Source organism: Ostrinia nubilalis, chromosome 10 (assembly GCF_963855985.1).
Source record: "Ostrinia nubilalis chromosome 10, ilOstNubi1.1, whole genome shotgun sequence".
NCBI lineage: Eukaryota > Metazoa > Arthropoda > Insecta > Lepidoptera > Crambidae > Ostrinia > Ostrinia nubilalis.
Genome location: NC_087097.1, coordinates 3,258,854 through 3,283,055, shown reverse-complemented (window position 1 = coordinate 3,283,055; position 24,202 = coordinate 3,258,854). Strand labels below are relative to the sequence as shown.

Below are 24,202 nucleotides of genomic sequence, written 5' to 3'. Positions count from 1 at the left end.
CACTTTTAACTTTTCAAGCTGTTATGAAATCAATAAATTTGATAACAGTTGTTATGAAACTTGTAGTAGTCTATTGGGTTGGCCTGCGAGTAATAAATGTTGCTATCATCTGTACGAAAAACATAAGTATTTAAACTTCTTATAAAAATAAGCGATGGCAATTAGGTAGTTACCTAATTTGCTCTCATTTACTTTTCTTCTTATCTCAAGAAAACGAAAATTGTAGGATAGCTTTAATTAAACTTATAAACTTTTCTTTAAGAATCGCTCTACGCCTTGTGGTTATTTGTTCATAAAATAGATGTCGTCTTTTCCAATAGGTACTACTTTTAGTTAGGAAACCGCTCAAGGAACCTTCTTTTGTGAAATACGAAAAGTTGATTTGAGTAGAATTGTTCCGAGTTTCTCGTTGAGCCCGACCTGCCAAACTTCAACTCTTGACAAGTCTTGACAAGTTCGTCCTTACGAAATATTTATTGCTAGAATTATAATCCTTGGATATGAACGTATAGGTTATGAGACTGTCAATCAGACGCGTGTTTGTTGTTATGTTGGAGACACATTTCACCACAGTGTAATACTTGTTACAAAGTTGGTAGCGAGAACGAAAAATTATTTTAGGGCCGATTTTTCAATCGTTAGATAACTTTTAACTGAAGATTAAGTTTGGCACATAGACAGTTTTAGTATGGGAAATATGTCAAAATGACAAGGTTATTCTTCAGTTAAAAGTTATCCGACGATTGAAAAATCAGCCCTTAATCACATATCACATTAAGTTAAAAATGTGTGTCCAAGTTTAGACAATATAAGGGCTTGCTTGTTTCCACGGATCATTTCGTTTTTTGCAGGATGTAATACGTGTTTAAATTAACGTTCACACGAACATCCCGTTTGCAGTGTCCCGTAAAAAACGAATCCGTTCGAATTTGTAATTCGAATTTCACACGACAGTCTGACAGTACTGGATCCAGCAAAACTGGATTTCTGGTAAATCCAGTTCCTATTTTACTAGTTGTTCCTACGAACAAGCCCTAAAATAGAACAATCTGGTTAATCCATATATGGAAAAATTGTTCAAAAGATACTCAATTTTCATGTTATTTCCATGCCATCCTAATGCACATGAGAATAAAGGTTGGCAGCGCACTTGTGACTTCACTGATGTTGCGGGTGTACATGGGCGACGGCAATTGCTTACCATCAGGTGATCCGTCTGCTCGTTTGCCTCCTATCACATAAAAAAAAAAAAAAAAAAAAAAATAACTTGGACCCCACTGTGACCTAGAAACGATTAAAAAAGAGCCGACCCAAATCTGAAATAGAAAAAGGCTGAGAAGTTGTTTGTAGACTTAGACCCGGTTTCTGAGTAGAGAATGTTAGGCTTACCTAATCGTGCTCCTCTTTCAAGTATGAACTTTTCATACTAAATTAAATTCATCCTTGATTACATGAGCACGCTCAAGTTGGAAATCTCAATTAAGAAAACCACCTACGTTAATAAGTTAAGTAAGAGTAAGAAAAAAATAATCACAATACCTTTTAATTTAGTTGCGAATTATTGTTCTTTTTTGTGACAAAAACTGTTATCATGAAGCAATTAAGGTTCTATTCGCCTAAACTATTTATAGCAAAAACTTAGGAAACGTTTTTGCGGCTTGTTTACAAAGTAAGTAGATGCAGGGTTACGGTTTACGGTCGACGGCCGTCGCTCACGGCCGCGCCAGGGTCGTGAGAATATGCTCTTGTCGTTATGATTATGAATCTAGATGTCTAGATGATAGTAACTCATTTAAATTCTTTAATCTAGATATCACTGTAGAATCAATCATCAACCAGTTTGAAAAGGTCACCTATTTGATTTTACTGTTTCTTTTTTTCATGTTTGAGAATTCAATAACTTACCTACCCATATCAGTCCCTAAGGTCCATTCCACCTACCAAACTTTGTTTTTAAAATCTTTTCTTATTTCTAGCACACAATTTCTTAGATCCCTAGATACCAAACGTTTTAGTTACGGTCTTAAATTATTACAAATTGGTAAAAATAATAGAAGCATTTACTTATTAAATCGTCCACTCCAATGACTCAAATCTGAATCCCTTGTTTATTGTTTAAAAAGATACGCACTGTTCTCTTAGATAACAGAACAATACCTTAATCGCCATTCAATTAAGTTTAAACAAAGGTGTGATCTCATTTAATTGTACTGTGATGTCACCTTATAACAATCATAAGCGTGAATAAAAAAATCTAGGTATTTAACTTTCATTTCCTATTATTTACGACAAAAACGGTCCAAAGAGGAACAAAAACAATTAGTTCAAATTGGATCAGCAGTTTACGCCTATTAACTTTAGCATAGAAAGAGTTCATTCTAGCATTTAGTTGTCTTATCCCAAATCCTATTAAGCAAAACCGATCTTTAAATACTAACACTGATAGAAGAATCCAGATTAACTTTTGAAATGGAATTCCTCGAATGAACACGCTGTAATAGGCAAACACCAGGCAAAATTCAGACTGCGGCGCCGTCTGCCAGAGCCCCATTAGGGAAAGTTTGCTAAATTAGTTTCGCAATATGGACAGGACGAAAGTTGCACACTTTGCTGTACCTTTTAAACATTTGATAGAGCAGCCGGACGATTATGTAACTTCATCTTTTGTTGCATTCCATACTTATGGGATGCCATGCTTGGGGCCTAGGGACTAATAATTGAGCCTTGATTTGGTTAGGTTTTATTGGTGATCAATCCTGAAAAAACTTTAGAAAAAAAAGTACTGATACACACTTTTCTGTACCTTTTTTAAACATTTTTATAGAGCGGCCGGACTATTATGTTACTTCTTTTATTGCTTGCCATGTGGGATGCCTTTAAACTGTGATGTCCAACCAGCCTGCCAAGCGTGGAGATTATGGCAAAACCCTCCGCTAAAGTGGAGGAGGCTGGAGTGGAAGTGGAGCAGTGGACTGTAAAGGACAGTTGATCATGATAATATGTTGGGTTTTATTGGTGATCAATCCTGTAAATAAATTGGAAACAGTACTACTAATATAGGACTCGTTGCAGTGGCCGCTATTTTCAGCTTCATTGTCTAATCAGCGTTGCATTGTATTTTGTCAACAATTTGCTAAAAGCAATGACAATAATGATTTTACAGCGACCTATGTTTAAAGATGTACATGATTAGGTAAATTTTCAAACACGCACCGAGGATGGAACCTTGAAGTTTGTACTTGTATTAATTAAACCACATCAATCACAATATATTAACACACGTTAACGAGACCATCAGGCAGCCTTATCTCAGAGTCACGTCGGGTTTCAATTCTGTAACATTGTTACATACATCGTTATGTAAAACAAACAAAACCTTCCGCGAGTGATGAACAATAAAGGCAAAACCGTAATACTGTTGGTGTTGCTCCATTCTGTACGCTTTTGGGACTGAAATAAAAATGGGACATCATTTTGCGAAAATACAATCCATCGCCTGATATAAACCTTTTTCCTAAGCCAGAGTGATTACAAGTAAAAGAAAAAACGTTCATATAGTAGTAGTAACTAAATGAAAAATTAAACTTAAAAATAAAGTGAAAGGACAATCTTAATTAAGTATCAATTAAGTAGCCCTTTCTAGCCAACTGGTTTGGGCGAATCTACCCATTCACATTTTAAAATGTGGACATTTGGTCCGGAGACAAATATTGCGCGGGTGAGACTGAGATGTCCCATAACCTAAAGAATCTGCATTAATTAATCATGGTAGGATAGGTACCTCAAAGTGTCCCAAAAACCAAACAGAACGGGACACTCCAACGCAACTGGGACGGCATTATTTCATAACAGTTACGTCACGCGTACGATATAACCCGAACAGTTTACGACTGGAGCACAATCGAATTTTACGAGCACAGACACGTGGCCGGGATGTGGCCGACTGACGTCTCTATCGGTCGCAGTCTGATGGACTTGGACGCTGGGGTTTTATAGGGCTGCCATTCTATTGTGGAATAAAACTGAGGCTTCAAACTTCCAATTTTTCTGGACGACTATATGGATATTTTTACAGTTCAATGTTTGTCTCGGAGTGCCCAGTGAACCGAGATGCTGAGGGGTTCTACAGGGCTGCCGAAATCTTTCTGTAAACTATGGATATGAATGTTTTGACACTTCAATGTGGGCCTCCCACTCGTTGACCAACAATCTGGTAAAGGTCGCGGGAAGCACCTGGATGCAGGTCCCGGACCGGTGGTTGTGGAAAACCTTGGGAGACGCCGCTGAGCTTCAGACCCCCTTAAACGAATTTTGACAATTTTTTCCACTTATTACAAAAAGTTAGACTCTGGTAGAACTCTGGTTTAAATTGAATTTAGTATGGAATGTCATTTAAACCAGTGTTCGTCCCGGGCTTAACTTTTTTGTAATAAGGCCCTTAGATTTTGCTATTAAAGGGTTTGATGAGGACACAAAAATATTATTCCGATCACCCAACCTGGGTCTGGTTAACCAGAACAGATGGCACCCCTAGTTTATATTAACTTTGAATGCCCAATTTTGAACGGCTAGTCTCCGTAATCTACTTGTTTGTCGCACGGATCTGTGGTACGTAGTTTGGATTTTCTGATTGGACGGAACTGGTTGATCAAAATTTGGGAAGGTTCTGGAACAAATTGGGCAATCTAAACGAAGATACGAGTACCTAATAATATCCGATCCTTGGATTGATTTTCAGATAAGCAGCAGCATGAAGCTAAATGAATTTAATTAATGTTGGTTATCAATTGTAGGTACTCTAACTACGCTGCGAGTATTAACCGGTTCTCTCAGTGCTCGCCTACTCAACCATAAATCAGAATTTAAATTGCAATAAACGATATGGCCAAGCATATGTCAGGGTCCATTTATTATAATGACTCTGTTTTTCACATAGGTATTTCTTATTCCTGAAACGCGTGAACGTCTAATATTTATTTCTCTAACATTTCAGTAGAACAATCACAATTTTCATGTACTATCAGCAACAGTGTTAACTACCCATTGCCGGTCATAATGTCGTCTTGTTCTATCGCAAAGAATCACCATTTGATGAGAGCGAGAGCAAAAACGGAAATGGATAATTAACAGTGTGGCTGTGACGCTTAATATTTGAAGTTCACATTGTTAACTGTTACTTAATCTTACACCTAGTACCTAATAATTCAATAATAAATATTTAATAGTAACACCGATAGACGTCTTACTTACACCCAAACATTAACTTTAAATGATAAAAAGTAACGTCAAAAATTGGTAGGTAATTTTCGTTTTCTATTATGATAAAAGTCTGCCTGCACCACTTTGCTCTTAAAGGTCTATAGAACTCCTAGTTAAGTGTAACTAACTCGATTTGTTTCTCAATGCAGGCTAGATTACGGATCACTGCTCGCAGTGTTGACGACGTGTTACTAATCTGATTCACCACTAACAAGGTTTTAGTTTTCAGTTTACACTTGCCTGGACTATTGGATTTTATAGATTTATGAAGGTGTCGAATGCAACTATCAGTTTAGGGTGACGAAAGAAAATCAAGATCTTTAGTATTATTTTTGCTCTCCCAAAAAATTTTGCAGCACGACGTCTTGCACCTGTTTAAAGAATTTCATGTTTTCAAATTATTAAATATTACATTATTAAACACATAATTGCAACTATTGACTTAGCTCTTGGCCTCTTTCACCATCTTCGAGTAAAATTCTAATTAGTTACTTACTGATTATACTACACTTACGTACCTACACTATTTAGCAAATCAAAGTAAGCAGTATTTTAGCGATTGTTCAGAGATTGAAAGATTGGATAAATTGTAGTGATGGGCCGACTATGGTCTTTGCCGACTAACCGACTAGCCGACTAATCGGTTTTCAAATTGCCGACTAGTCGGCCGACTAATCGGCAATGCCGATCATTCTAATACCTACTTGTCCAAAGAATAATATCTAGATTTCTCAAAGAAATATGAATATCTAGATTATCTAAAGAGATAAATATAGGTAACTTCTTAAGAAATGAGATTTTTTAATATGATAAATAATAAAAAGCAACATTACAATCACCTAACAGTACCTGAGGTAGATGTCATAATTTTCGACGGCGGAGGGGTCAGAGGAGGTGACAATAATATGATCGCCTTCTGCTGGGTTAGGATGCGCGCCCTGATATTATACTTACTTGTCGACGTCAAAATGTATGGGCAAAATTGCGCTTATCGCGGCACGCATCCTAGGCCTACTGATTCCTCTCCACCCTCCACGGCGATGGTCAGCGAGCTGGGGACGTGGGGGTACCCCCGCCTGCAGAGCACGGACTACCACCACCGTCAGATAAGCAGGGCCCACCCAGCAGGGGCTATTATTTATGTGGGTATTCCTCATCCTTCCGATGAGAGGAGCCCCACATAATCTACCACTTCCCCGCAGGATAGGTATGCAATTCCATGTATATTTTCCCAAAAAAAGTCATAATTTTTATATGGACAAATTACATAAACTTTACACATTTGATAATTTATTTCATGGTAATTTTAACTAATCTTAACTTTGTATGAATTTAGACTGATTGCCAAAATTTTAAATCTGGTGAAAGCACTTTTTACTGATTTTTGCAGTAAAAAGTGGTTTAGACAAACGCCCTTGGTCTACCTCATAATCATCTTGGTGATTATGAGTTTTATTTCATTCACATATTTAATTTGTAATGCGCCGATTATAATCGGCATATTTTGCCGAATAGTCGTCACTAGTCGGCCGACTACAAATGATGCCGATTAGTCGGCTTTCCCGACTAGTCGGCGACTAGTCGGCCCATCTCTAATAAATTGCTACTTGTGGCTTTAAGTAACGAGTAGCCTACTTGACACTTAACTCGGAGATGGCTAGTCACTTTTTTAGTTCATTTAATACTCAAAAATCTCTATAGGTTAAAATTTATTATTACTTATTTAAGCTTTAAAAAGAAAACGCTGTCGTATTAAGACTGAGTTGCACCTAACTTTGAACGTAACTTTAACGATAACCGGTGTTTTTTGTATGGAAATTGACAGATTTTTGACGTTTATCAAACTTAAAGTAAGATGGTGCAACCCAGCCTTAGAGTTAAGGGTAATGATCTGTTTATAGATTCAAGGTCTTGTATCCAGTAGTGTTATATCCGCTGAAGATAAGATTACGAAGTTTTAACAAAACGACATCGAAACCGTTGTACTTTTACATAATGTGGGTACAACAACAACATATTTGTATTCAGAAATGCTGTTTATATTGTAGTATCCATGACTGTTAATGTGTGACAGCAAGTTTTACTGTTTCGATGCACATCAAGATAATTACGAGTACTGTACAGCATCTTATGTAATTTTGCTACATGAGGTACGTATGTGTAGCGGTAAAAGCCAAAATTGGTTCAGATGTTCCACAGATTATTTCCTACAAACTTACAAACGTAACTTCTTTAAAATTTGTAGATAGATAAGTACGTTTACACTGACAGCACATTTGTTGCCCCAGAAGAGACAATTTTTTTGTTAATGCTCTACCACTTTCAGTACTTCGAATACTGAACCAAATGGCGCTGAAAATGTGTTTGACAGTTGCAAAACATTATGGTACGATTCTATGGTTGCCCTTGGTGAAAGAAAGAAGTCTTGTTTTCATGCAGTAGGTACATTAATCTCGATCGAGCAGCTCATGTGTAACCATGGTCGTATCGTAACTAATTCATTTGTTACTAGGCCCTAACTACAACGGTTATGCGATTGCGGATTAGTTATGCATTTAGTTTTAGTTTTACGACATTATTTATGTCCGCGATCGGCTGCGAAAGAATCTTAATTGTCCGCATAAAACTTTATAACCGGCTGCACTCCAGTCTTGATATTATTACGCTATTTTTTGATGATCATTTTTAATGAGTAATCATTCTTGCGACTCTGGCTGAATTGCTCTCAGTCACAACTTTCAGGGTTTAACAGACCATAATGTAGTCGTCTAACATCGTCATGCCATTTTTCAGAATCCATAGGTATAGGTGTACCAGAATCTCATGGCAAATAGGGAAAATAAACTTTGTTGAGAGCAATACCGGGGAAATTGGAATAAACGATATTGATACTATTTAATTTTTTTACTTTTATGACTTTAATATTAATGAACATAAAGTACGAATATACATTTTAGGTAGGTATGAGTATGAAGAATGTTGTTATAAATAAATCGTATATTACTTAAAGTAACTAATTTTATTATGCACCATACTTTTAACTTATCACTTCATTCAGAACTAGAAAACGATTCTAAGAACTCCACTTGCATTTCTTGTTCTTCAATAGAATGATCAAGATAAAGAGGTGTTGTAAATAAATTGTTCTTCCAACATTTCAATGGAGAAGTTTCCTGATGTTAAAAAAAACTATATTTCTCTGAATGGGATTAAAATATATACCAAAACTAAAAAGACGGTGAAGTTTTTTTTTTTTTAAATCGATCTAGAAATGTCTGGGTAATTAATTATTTAAATTACCTACATACTTATTTTAGCGTGGAATTGAAACAGGCGGTGCCGTTCTTTTTGTATAAATGGCCAGGTCTGGGATATTTAAAAAAAAGGTTACAAAATTTTACTAATAAAGAATCTTGAGTGACTTAAAAAAATAGAAATAGATTTAAAAAAATATGGATCTGTCAACAGCACTGGATCAGGGGTGATTTACTGTTTGTACCCCGAATGACTGTTGTGCGTGAATACACCGATCAAAACGGCGTGAATAGTTATGCGCAACTTTAGGGCCCTGTAACTTATTTATTTGTAGAGATATTTTCATGATTCTTTCACAATTATTATTAGTTTTACTTATATTTATTTCAAGTTTATTTAAAAGAAAAAAATTGGAAACTTCTCCATTATTCAATCTTGCTTGATTAAATCTTTTTCAATTTTCTTTACATGGTCATAACATTTTGACCATTCCTCTGCACCAATTTGTGAGATATACCTGAAAACATCGATAAAGCAGCTATTATTTAAGAATAAAAAAACATAACCCTCCTTCTGACGCAGTTGGGTAATAAGCTAAATGTATCAAACATTTCAGTCCAACTCACTGTCAACTCGACGGCGCGTTTAGAATCAAAGATTGACTTTGAATTATGCCTTATTTTACAATTCACATTGAAAACAATATGACTTACTTGAGCTTTTTCGACTTTTTCACAAAAATAACAAATAGTCAAGAAGAGATTACAAAATTTTTGCAGCGACTGACAGATTTCATAATTTTCTTTGACAGGTGACAATTAAACCATAGACAATTGCCATATGAAAAACACACTTTTCCAATATTTTTGTTTGCCATGAGATTCTGGTACACCTATAACACTTTTTCAACCGACTTCAAAAAAGGACGAGGTTCTCAATTCGACCCGTATGTTTTTTTTTTCTATGTTTGTTACGCGATAACTCCGCCAATTATGAACCGATTTGAACAAATCTTTTTTCGGCGTATAGGTAATACCTCAAGGGTGGTCCCATTTAAATTTAATAATAGGAAAAACAACCCCTAAGGGTGGAAAATTGGGGATGAACTTTTTTATACGCAATATCTCCGCCGATTATAAATCAATTTGAACGATTATTTTTTTGTTGAATAGGTATTATCAAAAGGGTGGTTTCATGCGAATTTGAAGAAAATATTTCACCCCCAAGGGTGGAAAATTGGGGATGAACTTTTTTATACGCAATATTTTAAATTTTTAGTTTTTTTTTGTGTTCACGCATTTGAAGTCGGTTTTATTTTTTAAAAAAGTTAATTATTCCCCAAAACGATGTTTGCATTTACGAAATACCTCTGTCAGTTTCTAAATGTATGGTCTAATCGCAGTAGCATTTAAGCATAAGCAAGCATTTTCTTTACACACGTTGAATATCCCAATTTCCAGCACTGGAAGGTTCATTACACCAAATGTTTGGCAAGCAACACACGTACGATAGTTGGGGAGCTGGAGCCAACGTTGGAACTCTAGTGGGGCTGGCTCCAGTGTAATTAAAACTTCGTTGCTCAGAAAGACTCCAGTCAAGTTTGAAACTCGCTAATGGGCCATTTCGTTGGTACGTATTTAACAAATATGCATTGGAGTAAATAGCACGTAAAGAAACTTATTTGCGGAGCAATCATTGCAAGTATAAAAGTTTTAGAATTTGGATCTTACATGTTAGTTTTTGTCTTGAGATGAGAATGTAATGTCTGATACTACAGTTGCTTAATCGAGGAAAAAATTAGTTCTGAAACTTATACTGCTTGGTACAGAAATATTTAGATTGAACTGTATGAAAGTGTTTCTTTAATCAAAAATTGAATATAAAAAGGAGCTAGGATTGTTGACACTGAAGCCAAATTGACAACATCAGACGAGCAATCACTAAATTAAAATTATTAAATTCTGTGCTCTTTTTGTCTTGTTTAAAGGTTTCAGTTTTGTGAAGTACTTTGTCGACCTATTTCTGTATCGTCATATTAATAAAACATTCCAAAACGAATTACTTTTTGCGATAATAAACATTAGTTTAAATTTACCCTAAAGCTAATTCAAAATTCACCGCTGGCAACTCTATTCACAGGTACTTATCAAGTCTCAATGTTTGAGTTGGCACGGGCGTACCAACTATACTGCCAACGCGTTACTTATCTGTTTTGAATTAAACACAGTATTGAGTTTCGTGATGAAACTAATACATTGATATTCAGCTGTTGCGAATTCGTTTGGCGCGTTTTAATTGAATAGAGCGAACGGGCGAATGGATATTGCCGCATTTTCATTTTTATTTGTGAAACCATATTGGATGCTGCGTTATGGACATTTTTATATGTGACACAATATTAAAATTTTATGAACACGATAAGTATTTTGGAACAAAGTAATAAGAATTAATTGTTCCGAAAAGTAGAGGTAGTGTAACTCAGTGGGTATGAAATTATATTACGAGGACCTGTTTCACCAGATTTAATGCTATTAAAATCCCTGTAAATAACTACAACGTTTAGTTTCACGAGGCTTGGGTGGAACTGGAGATATCTGACAGATAAAGTGTTATGGTAGACCTACGGTCTGTGGAGATTTAATTAAATAATACTGGCCTTTACTTACACATTCCTAATTTGAGTTATTGTATCAAGGGTTTAACGTTAACGCAAAGATCCGAAACTAGTAACGGTAAACAAAAATAATAATTTTAAATTAGTAATTTAAACTTTTTCAATAAAACCTAAATAAATACATACTTATACTGTATAAAATACATAAGATACTGTAATAAATGCAGATCTTGTACGCTCACGTATCTCGACGAAACAAACGACGATCGGCCATTTTCAGCCCGACCGCAGCACGATCATGAACCTCGCCCATTATATTTTCGCTGAGATTTCACCTTCATTACAACCCAGCTCTACCTGACCTCGACCCCAACTAACTCCAAACCTAAACCCCCAAAATTTAAGACCGAAAATCGAGTAACGACCTACTTAATCGAGATTAACAAAGCACAAAACAGGGTTTGGATGAAACCCGTCGCACAACTGACTAATCAAGCGTCTTCCTTAATGACCAGCAGCTATTTACCCCGAAATACACTCTTAATACCAAGAAGGAAGATTAGATTTTGAATGCTCCGCGTTTTAGGGAAAATTCGCCAACAAAAGACTAAATCGTTTTATTTTCAATCCACCGAAATATTTACAGGGAAACAATATTCCATTATCCGTTATCTGGCATGTACTTAATTGTATTGTTTGGGTTTGGTTAATTCTGTAAAATAATTTAGTAAACCTGATAGGTTATTTTATTTATGCCTTTATTCAGATTCTGTAATTTATGATTGCTTTGCGGCCTGCCAAAAATACATACCAACACATAAGTACATAGGTAGATGTCAAGTACACGATACGTACTAAGTGTGTGAAGTGTGGTGTGACCCAACTAATATCATTTCTAATACAATTACGGTCAAGTCTGTCACCTGTTAATTGAGTTACGTACCACATACATTTAGATTAGGCTTTGTAGAAATACGCTACTTTATTATCTACTGCGGTGTGTAGGGCTTCTTCAGGTGCTATAGACTGTGAAAGCTCATTATCTTCAATATACCCTCAGGTTTAAGAGTTCCAATGTTAAGATAAACCATTGTAACTGCTGTAATAGATATTTTAATCGAGGCAAACTGGTTTGTACAAAATACTCTAGAAAAACTCTTTTAAGTTGTTTTTTTTATAACTCCAACTTAATCAGAAAGGGGGCGTCCATAAATTACGTGAGACAATTTTGGCCATTTTTCAACCCCCCCGCCCCCCTTGGTGAGATTTGGTGAGATTTTGCCTGACCCCCTCCCCCACCCCCCTAATCTCACGTGATATTTAATAAAATGCCTATTTTGCAATGTCTATGCTTCGAGTCTATTAGATTTATATGAAAAAATCAGTAACCCAGTGTCGTGCCACGCGCAGTGCAGGGTTCCGTAGCTTCCCGTCAATTTTTTCTAGGGTAGCTTCCCTGCATGTAAAGTGGGGATGAATTTTTTCAAGGAAAACTATAACGGTTAAGATACATTACTTAGTTTAAGAGTAATAGTCATTTGACTCATGTATTATACAATTTCTTAACCAGTAAAAATTCCTTAGAAGAAATATGAAAAGTGACTTTAGATGAAGTAATTGCTTGCTTCTGAAATATATTGTTTTTTATGATGATAATGACTATCATCATAAAAAAAAAATTTTTTTTTACTTCAATAACCCAGTTTTCTGGCAATTTTACTCTATTTCTTGCGGGAAAAATTACGTGATATTTTCCGAGACCCCCCCTCTCCCCCACGTGAGATTTAGTGAGGTTTTCGTTGACCCCCTCCCCCCCCCTAAAAGTCTCACGTAATTTATGGACGCCCCCAAAGCACTGGCTGTTTACTTTCTTATTCTTTTGCCACACATTTTCTTATCACAACGACGTTGGCGCAAAACTGAAGAATGGGGTCGACTACATACTATTACCTATTACCAACTTTCAACCTAGTCGCAGACCATCGACTTTTAGTTGGCCGATAGTTGGGTCGGGCTGTTAATCAGTATGGAGATGTAAGAAAGTGCGCTCATTGGATCGGTCGATTCTTCATACAAATTAAAACTGAGTCCAACTATCGGCCGACCAAAAGTCTGTAGTCTGTGATTTCCGTCCCGGACAACATTGCCAGCGAGTTTCATGGACTAATTTTATTCAGTTCACACGGTCAAGGCCCTAGCCCTGACTGGAGAGACTATCTGGAGCACACTCGAAGCGATGTGTTATGTGAAATGGACAAGACAAAAGCCTATAGACTAAAGACTTGAAAGTTTATTTTAGACATCACATTTTCCGCTGAAAAAACTCTAAAACAATTCTATAACAGTGTGTTTCGGATAAGACTCTCGATGTTTTACCTACGTGTTTTTAAAGATCGTCATAAAAACATACAAAGAGAGGTCGCACTTCTTACTCTCACTTCAAATAATTTTTTCGAGAAGAAATTACTTGGAAAACTTGTATTTGTTAGACCTTATTTCCTTAGTCCGAACCAAAACACAATGTAGGTACATAATATGCAAAGGCTTATTTATAAAGTCGACATTCTAAAGTAGCACATCTACCACGCTCAGCGCCGGCTGACCGTTCCACATCTAACTCCAAAGCTCCATACAATTCATTGTTTAAATGTGCTGCTTTCGTATATGCCATATTGCCATGCCTATGCAAGTAGCCTCTTTATAAGCCGGGACAAAACAAAGCACGTGTACACAATGCATTGCCAGCCAGCATTCAAACCCTAAATTATTCTGCTTTATTCGGCCAAGCCGTCCTATCCTATCTCGAACGACCACAGCAAATTCAAAGCTGCATTTTCCTGTGCAGAACTAGAAAATAGACATGCGCCGTGAAAAATGTAAAAAGCCGTCTAAATTCTGCTTTGCAAACATGAGTCAAAAGTAGAATAGTATAAGGATTATTCTGTAATATAATAGTCCAAAAATTGAATAAGATATAGAAGTGAAAGGACACTAAAAGGGTTGAAGCGACCTAATGATTCCAGAATAAAATACCTAAAGGGGCATATCACTATTAACAGTACCTACACTTTAAGTCAAATGCCTGAAACCAGAACCAGAGTTGTTGAATCATTTGTTACATCCCCCATGATAGAAGAATGCGAGAGACACATAAATGCAAAGAAACATGAACTTTTATTTCTAATGAATTGTCCAATTTTGTAACCTAATTCCTAACATGGCTTATTTTAGAAACTCCCGGAAGTGTTTCTAATGAAAAATATTCCAAGTTTAAGGTCACCTGACTCGCCCCACTTAAAAACCCATTAAGTAGGCGCCAGCAACCACCGCTACCTTCGAACAGCCAGCGAAATGTACAAGGAATATTATAAACAACCTTGATGACGAAGGTACTCATTAAATATGGATTTCGCAAATGCCTAATGGTCTCATAGGGACAATATTGCTGCAAACGGTAAATTCCTCGCTATAACGTAGTTCGGGCACGTACTAGGTCCTAGGTCAAGATGGCAACACCAGCACTAGAAGCTAGTTATGGTGAAGGAATGTTATCAAACAAACGATCAAGGTGTACACATGTAGGAGAATTTTTATACCGTTTATCGTTGTTTGGAAGACATACATTTAAGCCTCTATTTTCATAAATATAATTTTTCACAACGACAGTATCAGGTCAAAACCGCGCCCTTTTTAGAGTTTCGGAGATTTTTTCTCAGAAATCCGAACTCTTATAACATCAGAACACTTATTTATCTGTCTTTATGAGCTGGGAAGATTTCTCAGAAACTGTACACGTGGCTGATACTGTGATCGTTTGGAAAGGTATCGAAGAAGACCCGGTAGGATCCAAACGATAAAACAGTCATTACTCCAATGATTGCGTGATGTATGTGTATAAACGTATGAGAGTCATTTGAACGCGAAAGTAACTCACACTTGCCAGTTTCCTTTACTTTTTCCACCAATTTTGCATCTTATCTTTACAAATATAATATTCAGGACACATTCTCAAGTCCTCCCAAAACGCAATCTCGATGCCATGAATACTGAAGCACTTCCTTGGTGATTTTGCGTCCTATATCGCCTTCTTGAACGAATATTACATACTTGAATTGGGGTTTGGACGCTCTCAAGTGTCCATTCATATGGACCAATTCTGTAGATGGCCAGACGACCCTTTTTTATGAGGCGTCTAGCATAATGTTCACACTGCAAAACATACGGCAGGACTTTTTATTCATAACAGCATTTGGAGACTATGGTCTCTAAATTCAAAGCTTAAAAGTTCATTCTTCTTATCGTCAAATGACAGTAAAATTTTACTGCCAATAAAAGTAGAAGAGAACTCAATTGCAATCTTACTAACGCTTATTCACTGCCATGGATTATAAAAGACCACGGGCTTCTTAACATATTTGAAGAACTCAAAGCTATATTTCTAGCTCAAATAACTATTATGAATGAAATATATCAGGTTTGTGTTAAGTCAGATGTAACCCCCTATTTGTTATAAGTTTTAAGCAAGCAAGCCAAATTTTCCTCTTTTTACCCGACTGCGCGACTCAAAGGAGTGGTAATGTGTTTATTGTTTCTCCTGACCTTTGTCCCATTGCGATCGGGGTCGGCTTCTTGTACGTCTGGGATATAGTATCCTATTTTGTATAATGAGGTTATAATGGCGCTTCGTTTTCAATTCGATGATACATAAATTTAATTTAACACTTAATTTTATTCCCACTAAAGCCCAGACAATTTAGTGTTAACCAATGCATAATTGAACCACAGTCGAGGAATCTTTATAATCTTAGATTTACTTTAAAATCACCTGACGCTGCCGTTAAAATGCAAATCACTTTCGTTGTGCTCACAAATATCACAAAGGGTCTGTAAGTAACGTTTTATTAGGTGCTGTTACTTTTATGAACCATTTTATTCCTTAATGATTCGCTATTACGCAGATCCCTCTGGTTCTTAAATAGGCTTGTTCATTTATTATTTGGTCTTGAGTCTACGCTTTGTAAGTGGTATTTCCACAAAAGAGTGCACTGAGATTATGAAAAATAAGAGTAAACAAGCCTTAAAAGGCTCGAATATAATGCAAAAAAAAGTATACATACCTACCTACCTAAATGATTTGCAATAGTATCCCATTATTCATTTAACTCATAAACACAATTCATTGGGCTTCTCGTACAATAAGAACCTACCATCTGATGTGATGTTATTACGACGATATGGTTAATTTACATACTTTACAGATAAACTCAATTTACTCTTTAAAAATAAATGTTTATACATGTGACATAGTGGAGCTATGTTACTATCACATCAACCCCACATACGCCTACAACACATTCAATACCAAATACCCCATAACGTACACGTACAAATTCTTCTTAACCCTCGATATTTAAGACAAACCACAGCAGTACCTACATAAACAGAACGTAGGAACTTTTACTGCCGACTCGGAAGATCCTGATAAGAAGAGATTACAGACATAAAAGTAGTTCCTAACAGAATAACAAGCCGTAAATAAATCTTAAGTTGGCAGAATATGCGCACCACGTTGGGCGCCAATCTAAAAAAGTCAAAAATAAATTTTGTTTAAATCTTTAATCATCAAGACGGAGGCGGATCGTAACCCTAATCAAGGTAACATTTCACCGAAAAGTATTGCCCAAACTTTTCCAATACGCACTACTCAAGATCAAGAAAGTTAAAGTAATAGGTTAGCTCTTTTCAAGCAAGTTACAGAATCCTTTGACTTGTTACTTGTATTTGTTCCAGCTATTTAATCCAACTCGGCTGAACTTCGAGAGGGAAGATAACCGCAGAAGCGTGGGCGACAGTGACGTAACAGAATTTAATTCCCGACATTGTTACTGAATATACATTGTTTAATAAGCCGTGTTCCACTTTGTGTTCAGGTAATTTAAATCCTAGTTTTGTTGCTCATCCAAGTTTGCTTCTGAATACAGTTGCTGAAACATCGTTAAAGAAATAATCTTAGTTGTTAGTCATTTCAGATTGGTTTCTGAACAAAATATAATAAAAGTTTCATTCCACTGCAACCGTTGAAGCACCTACTTGGTTTGCTTAGAAAAATTTACAGTAAACTCAAAGCTGAGTAACATTTCATCCACGGTTTAAGTAGGTATATGGTTATTCTTATTATTATAAAAGCAATCTAAAAACTAGTTACCACAACATTGTGCTATAAAAACAAAGTGCATATTAATTAAGATAAAATGGTTACTTGTGTCGTCCGCTACAGTAACTATACTAAATACAAATGTAACGTCATGTATTTTATATTGGGCTGTTCTTCGAAATAATCTAATAACAAAGACATTAAAATGTTTACTTCTGAATTTACAGGTCGTTTCGGAATCGTATGAAAGAATGCGAAACTAACGGCCATTCCGGAAGACAGTTATTATAAAATATCCATGTGATTCAGAGGCAAAGACATAAAAGTTTATGCTGTCTTCATAAACGTTTCAACATGTTAAATAACCATTGAAAAACCCAGCTGAAAGTCGCATGTAGTAACACAAAAGGCTTTTATCTCTCTTTGTGAAGGGGATGTAAACTCCCTGATAACAGGATGGGAATTGAATAACGAGCTACTTTACGGGTGTGTTGCGAAGGCGTGATTATGTTTCTCATCAACTGATGTTCCATTAAAATGATTGATACTTAGTTAACTGGGCCAATTTAAATGCATGGTTGATGAAGTATTTCGTAGTTTAATTATACTGACATGGGTTTAAGTATGTTTATGTCTATCGAAATTATTACCCCGCTGAAAATGTGTTTACTATGGTTTGGTTGCACAAAAATGAAGCTTATAAAAATCATTAGTTCAATATTCGAAAGGCTTTTTATTTTGATCGACAAGGTCGCTAAGGTCTTATACCACGCGCGTCTACCTAGTTTCCGTACAAACAAATTTATTAAGTCAAATTAATTCGCAACGGGATCAATCTCTAAAAAAAAACTACTGGAAAAATATAATCTTACTTATTTTGTCACATTTATGTACCTTGTACATAAATGTGTGTAAAGTATGGAGCCTACAAGTTTGCTCGTATACATTGGCGAGAAGCTACCAGCACTCTCTAAAAAATACATTAATTTGTCTGCATACTTAAATTGTATTACCTTATAAAAACCAAACTCCGGTAATTACGGCTGGAGATTTAAAAAAAAGTTAATTAACTACAAAATTCTGAATAAACCTTTGAATTCTCAAAATCATCTATGATGATGCACACGAGTTATTAGAACTGATGGTATATTGCGTTCATTACAAAGGTCGTAATAACAAAGACCTGGAATCTCCGGGAATCCAAACAAGCCAGATGAGTTGGTGCCACCTGTGAAAACAATCGCCGCTCGCGAATACCTAAACGATATTGAGATGGGTGGTTACTGGTTAATGCGGATATTATACAGACAACGGCATAAAGCAGGGCATCTTATGACTAAGGCATCTTAGGTAGAAATTGTGATGATGACGCAGAATGCGCACTTCGTTATGTTTGCACTCGAGTCAAGCAATTTTCTCAGTTGGTGCTTTCCCAAAAGGGGTACTTCTGATAATGTGCGTTTCTCAAAATGCGCACTTTTCTAGAATATAGCTAAGAATTAATATTTAGATTAAATATAATAAGATGTTATTTCGTAACGCAACCGTTATTATCCAGAAGCCAGTGAGAACAAAAATAAATCTGATTTTACTGTCAACTGTTCATGTAATCTCCATTGTTGCCCTTCTAATAATCTAGCTTACACTTAATAACACTAAGTACTTCATTATACTTACTAAAAATACCTAAATAATTTAATTTATGTACTTGTTACGAGATTACATTTGCAATCGTCGATACGGGCCCGATTGTGCCATATCGTGCGGCCACTAGTTGACAGATCAAATACTGGTTTGTTAACAAACCAACAGCAAACAATTGGCGACCTAAGCCCTTAGCACTCACAGTTCAAAGTCCTATTTGAGTCTGAGTATTTGGTCAAATATTTAACTGCGACAATGATGGATCGGGTCGTGAAAGAAACATTATGGCAATCAACATTCAAACAAGGTGACGTGTTAACTAATGCGTTGTTTTAAATTATGCGAAGTTTTGGACTGAGGTGATACCTTTTTTATCTATGTTTTTTTTTGGAACTGAGTCAGGGTTCGGAAAAAACCGTTATCAGAGTAGGTACTCTGACTCAGTTCGGAAAAAAAATCATTACCATACCCAATCGTTGACCAGTGTCAACCACTTTAGTGTATGCCTGCTCCCAATTTGATGCGAGGCAAAATGAAATCACTTTGAATAGAAGAATTAAAATAGTCGGCCAGTAAAACTTTTTTGCATTATCCTTCAGGTTTTCACTTTAATCACATTTTTTAAAATGCAGCATTCCACTATAGTGATTTTCCAATTAAAATAATATAGTAAGATTTAAACTAGGAAAACTAATAGTAAGTTGATTGATAGCGGATCAATATTCCCGAGTTAAATTGACCCCTTTTTATCCAGATTAGATGCCAGTGACAAGCATACCTACCTAGATTCTATTTACGCTAGTCGAGCAAATAAAATCTGAAAAAAACAGCAATAAAGTTCCATTTGACGTCTTCGCTCTGTGATTTTGCCGACATCGCTGGCCGTACGTCACTGATGTCTTTGCCATCATTTATCTAGTGCGAAAATAAAGCGGTACCAACAATGATCACCGCGGTAAAAATATTTCCAGCTAAATGCTTTTGCCAAAGGTATGTCGTTAAACTTTTAACATAATTTTAGGTGAGAATAAAATTATTTACCTCCGGTGTTAACGTAAATATGGCGAATTTTTTTTATCGTCAAGCTAATTTAATTGAAATACAGAATTTTATATCATTATTACTTCAATAGGTTTTTGTATAACATACGCAGCTGATTCGTTACTTTTTTTTACTTTACTACTACGAGTACTACTACTACATTTATATTAAAAATCAGAGGTTATCGGTCGGATTCAAAAAGGAATCTATTACTTAGGTCCTACTCAACATAATAATATGTATTAAAATGTATTTATGTACCAAGAAGAACATATCGAACAATTAGCAAGATGACAGATATTGAAATATTTAAACGCTTTTACCTAAAAGCACCAGTAATCTAAGATAAATAGAATAAAAAATGATATTTAAACTTCATATTTAATGCTGAAACTACTATTTCAGGTTGACTAGATTAAGATGTAAGTACCTATACCTACTGAAACTGAACGGCATAATAAATTACGAATGACGACGATTGTGTCCAGATCTGCAAAGTCACTTCGAGATCATTTAGTAACCTGCCTGGGTGATACATAACTGACGTGACTAGGTATATAATATACCTACACATTACCTACACGACATATAGGTAGGCCTCAGACGAAATGGATCTCAATCAGTAGTTGCTTGTTAAGTGAAATGTTTTTTCAGCCAGCACTTTCCTGTTTTGATCTCATCTATGTGTATAAGGAAAATATCTTTATAGAAAAGAGAAGAATTGGGCTTTTGGGAGATGTACTATTTCTTTTTCAGGCGTTTGATTTCGGAAAAATATTGACGGAATATTTTCGATGGTAAAAGAATAGCTAATTACGATATACGATAATACAGATATGAAAAAATCTGCTTTGTTCATCATGGCAGGAAATAATTCAAAATACAGCAATAATAATAAAATGTGCTGGCTTTTTCTGCAATTTTCTTGTTTTTTTGCAAGTCTCCCGTTTACATGGATACATAGAGCCTATAAAATATATCCTTTCTATTCATTTTTTAACACATTTCATCAATCTACTATTACACTATGGTCCTACTCTAGTTTTGCTGATGCAGAAATACTTAGCACTTAAAAAAAGCGCGTAGGTAATCATCTATGAGCCTTACATGCGTGCATTGTTTTTTTTTTTATGCTTAGTATTATTCATCAAACGAGGTCAAGACACCAAGTTCTGCAAATCTGCCAACGCGGGGATTTACGCCTCTCTCAACTTTGATTCATCGAAATTCCGACAAAATATTTTTTGGAATGGTACGAGAAATCGCAAGACATTTTAATAAGAATCGCGTAGCAGTGCCAATATCCTTGTTTAATTATGAACATTGCATTGCAAAAACGGTTAACGGTAAGGGCTATCTTTTCTTTTTTTGTTTGTAGTCTAAACTGAATAAATATTTTAGATTTTGGTTGTAAAATCAGAATTGACTTTGAAAGAACGAGAAGTAATTGGCGTAACATTTTTTTTACACCCATAGATTGCAAAAAAATAGTGATATTTTAAACGATCGATGTAGAGTTCTGTATTTTTATAATTTTAATCTGCCGATAATGAATAATGCTCTTCTCTAGACAAATCGATATCAATTCAATAAGCACGCCGATTTTAAAAAGGCAAGGAAATATTAATTTTCTATTTAATCTAATTTATAAAAGCGAAAGTTTTGACTGATTTACTGACTGCCTCACTCGCTCACTCACTCATCACGAAATCTCAGAAACTACAAGTGCTAGGAGTCTCAAATTTTGCATGGGGGTTCCTTTTAGAACGTAGGTGCTCACTAAGAACGGATATTACGAAACTCCACGCGTAAGAAATCGCGGGCGGCCTCTAGTTTAAAGATAAAATTTACAAATTGTGAATTAAAACACAAATATAACTTATTTAATTATATATTTTTACTTAAATCATATAACACAAACTCTAATATGATATGTGTCTTATTTCGCGTTGTTTTTCGTTTTTCACTCATTCTCAGAAATTAGACAATTTTGATAAAATTCTGACATAGTAAACCAACTCCTGGGATTCTGGGATACACAGGAACAACTTCAGGGAATTCTGGAATGGGAAAGGTACAGGATAGAAAAATAGTAACAAATATGCCAGATAGAAGATTAAATTATGTTTTAAAAAATTAGTTTTGAGAATGTAGATTGTGTTTAAATTAAAAAAAATCTTGAAAAAAATTGCATAACATGTTTGTTTTTTATAAGTCATAGTAAAAATTAACAAATTTTAGTTCCCTTGCATGCAGTTTTAAAGGTATTTCTAGGATATAATAAAAAAAAATATAATGCCAAAATAAAAATAAAAGACAAAAACTTGTAACCAAAATTTTTGTTTTGGGTAGGTATTTTTGTATGAATCATATTAGGTAATTAGGTAATACAATTTATTTGAATAAATCACAAATATTTGTCTGTTTACAAAAGCAGTTAGGTGACAGGAAGGAAGGTGATCTCATATTACTATCAAATATTAAATAACTGCTCAGATTACAAATTTAGTTTCAAATTAACTGCTATCTTCTATGAAATTGTTAGTTAAAAAAATTGTCCATTCCTTTAAACTCCGGACAATATTTTTTCCCGGAAGAACTCTGTTTTATTTTTATTTGAGATACATAGTAATTCATATTTAATAATGTTTTATATATTATTGAAACGAAATACCTATGTTTAAGTTAGATTATGTAATACCTAAATGTACAGTTTCAGTACTTGTGATGCAGTTTTAGATTTATTTAACTTGTAGTAGCTTATCACCATTACACATAACAATGGAATTTTTGTGATTGTGGACTCCTGTTTAATGCCAACACTAACCGTCATGATAACAGTAATTAGCTCAAATCAGGCAGGTACCTTGCAGTTAATTTTGGGTATATAAAACTTATTGAAACACAGGAGAGCAGTACAAATTAACAACAGCAAAAAGTGCAGTAAAAATTGCTGTTATAAATTTTTGTATTGTATAATACAAAATAAAATAAAACCTGCAGGTTAATGAACATTTAGCTGTATTTTTTAAATTAACCTAATGTAATTTTGTAATTCCAATAAGATTCGTATTGGAATTTTCATACTTAGACAGGGAGTCTAGATATATCATATCGAGGCTACTCATTAAATACATCAGCAAATAAGGCTTGCTGGAAAGTCAAGTGCTATTGTTAGTGCATACAATGCAAACGTAATGGGCAGCTCCATCGATAAATGAACCCATATCGAACGCTGTTGTTCCGCAGATCTAAGCCATCTGTTATCATACACGCACTGTCGAAAGCCGATACTGATCACAAGGCGCCTCCGCATTGTAAACAAACGATGTATTTTTAATTTCCTAACAAATCGCGCCCAAAAAATTAACGATCATTAAAAACAACAATGTCCTTACCATATGAAATCCTTGCAGTGGGAACAGAACGTCGGCTGCTTGAAGAACCTCGGCATGAACTTGTGGTCCTTCACGAAGTAAACATTCTTCTTCTTGAGGGCACCCTTCCGGCCTCGCAAGCGGAGCGCCTGATCCACCTTCATTTCACCACCACCATCGTCACAGTTATTCTCCTCGTCCGCCATCGCGACTCGCGGAGCCCGAGACACCGGTATACTCGGAAATAAATAATATTCTCACAAAATCGCTAGACTTCGCGACCCGCACGGACGAAAACCACCGTCCTCAGTCGAACGTCATTGCGCTTTGTCAAGAAAGAAATTTTGCCAGGGACCAATGAAATGAAATAGATTTATCTGTCAATGTCATGTCAAATTACCCCAAAGTGTTGCCACTCAATGTATTTATTACCCATCGTGCTTTAGGCTTCAAAAGTTTAAATATTTTTGTGCTGTATGTCGTATAAAATGCTAAGTTGATAAAGAAGCATTTGCCTCTATTTTCAATACTTAATTCTTTATAAACTGTTTACTAGGCTACAAGTTAGCAACTATGTAGTATAACGAACAATTCAAGATACTTTTGGACAGTAAATAAAAGAGGTACAATTCATTAATTTAAAAAAAAACTTGATTAAATGCTTTATTCAATAATCTATCTCATTTTCTATTTATTACAAAACTTATTGAAACAAAAAGATAACGATTGCAAACGAATAACGTAAATAACGTCGTTATTATACACTCTTTGGCGAAATGGATCGCTCGCTCATTCATTCTCTGTGGGGTGGTTGGTTCGTCGTTCATTCTGGTTCTGTCGTTCATTCATTTATGACAG

The 24,202-nt window shown here is 35.4% G+C and overlaps 1 protein-coding gene across 1 annotated transcript in view; it reads right to left on the bottom strand.

Moving 5' to 3' along the window:
- LOC135075702 (protein kinase C, brain isozyme) overlaps window positions 1-23,673 on the bottom strand; it is a 269,524-nt gene extending 245,851 nt beyond the window's left edge. The window contains exon 1 of the mRNA XM_063970159.1: window positions 23,366-23,673. Coding sequence (XP_063826229.1) covers window positions 23,366-23,550 — 185 coding nt within the window. The 5' untranslated portion in view covers window positions 23,551-23,673. The remainder of the gene's footprint in view (window positions 1-23,365) is intronic.
- Between the last annotated feature and the right edge of the window lie 529 nt (window positions 23,674-24,202).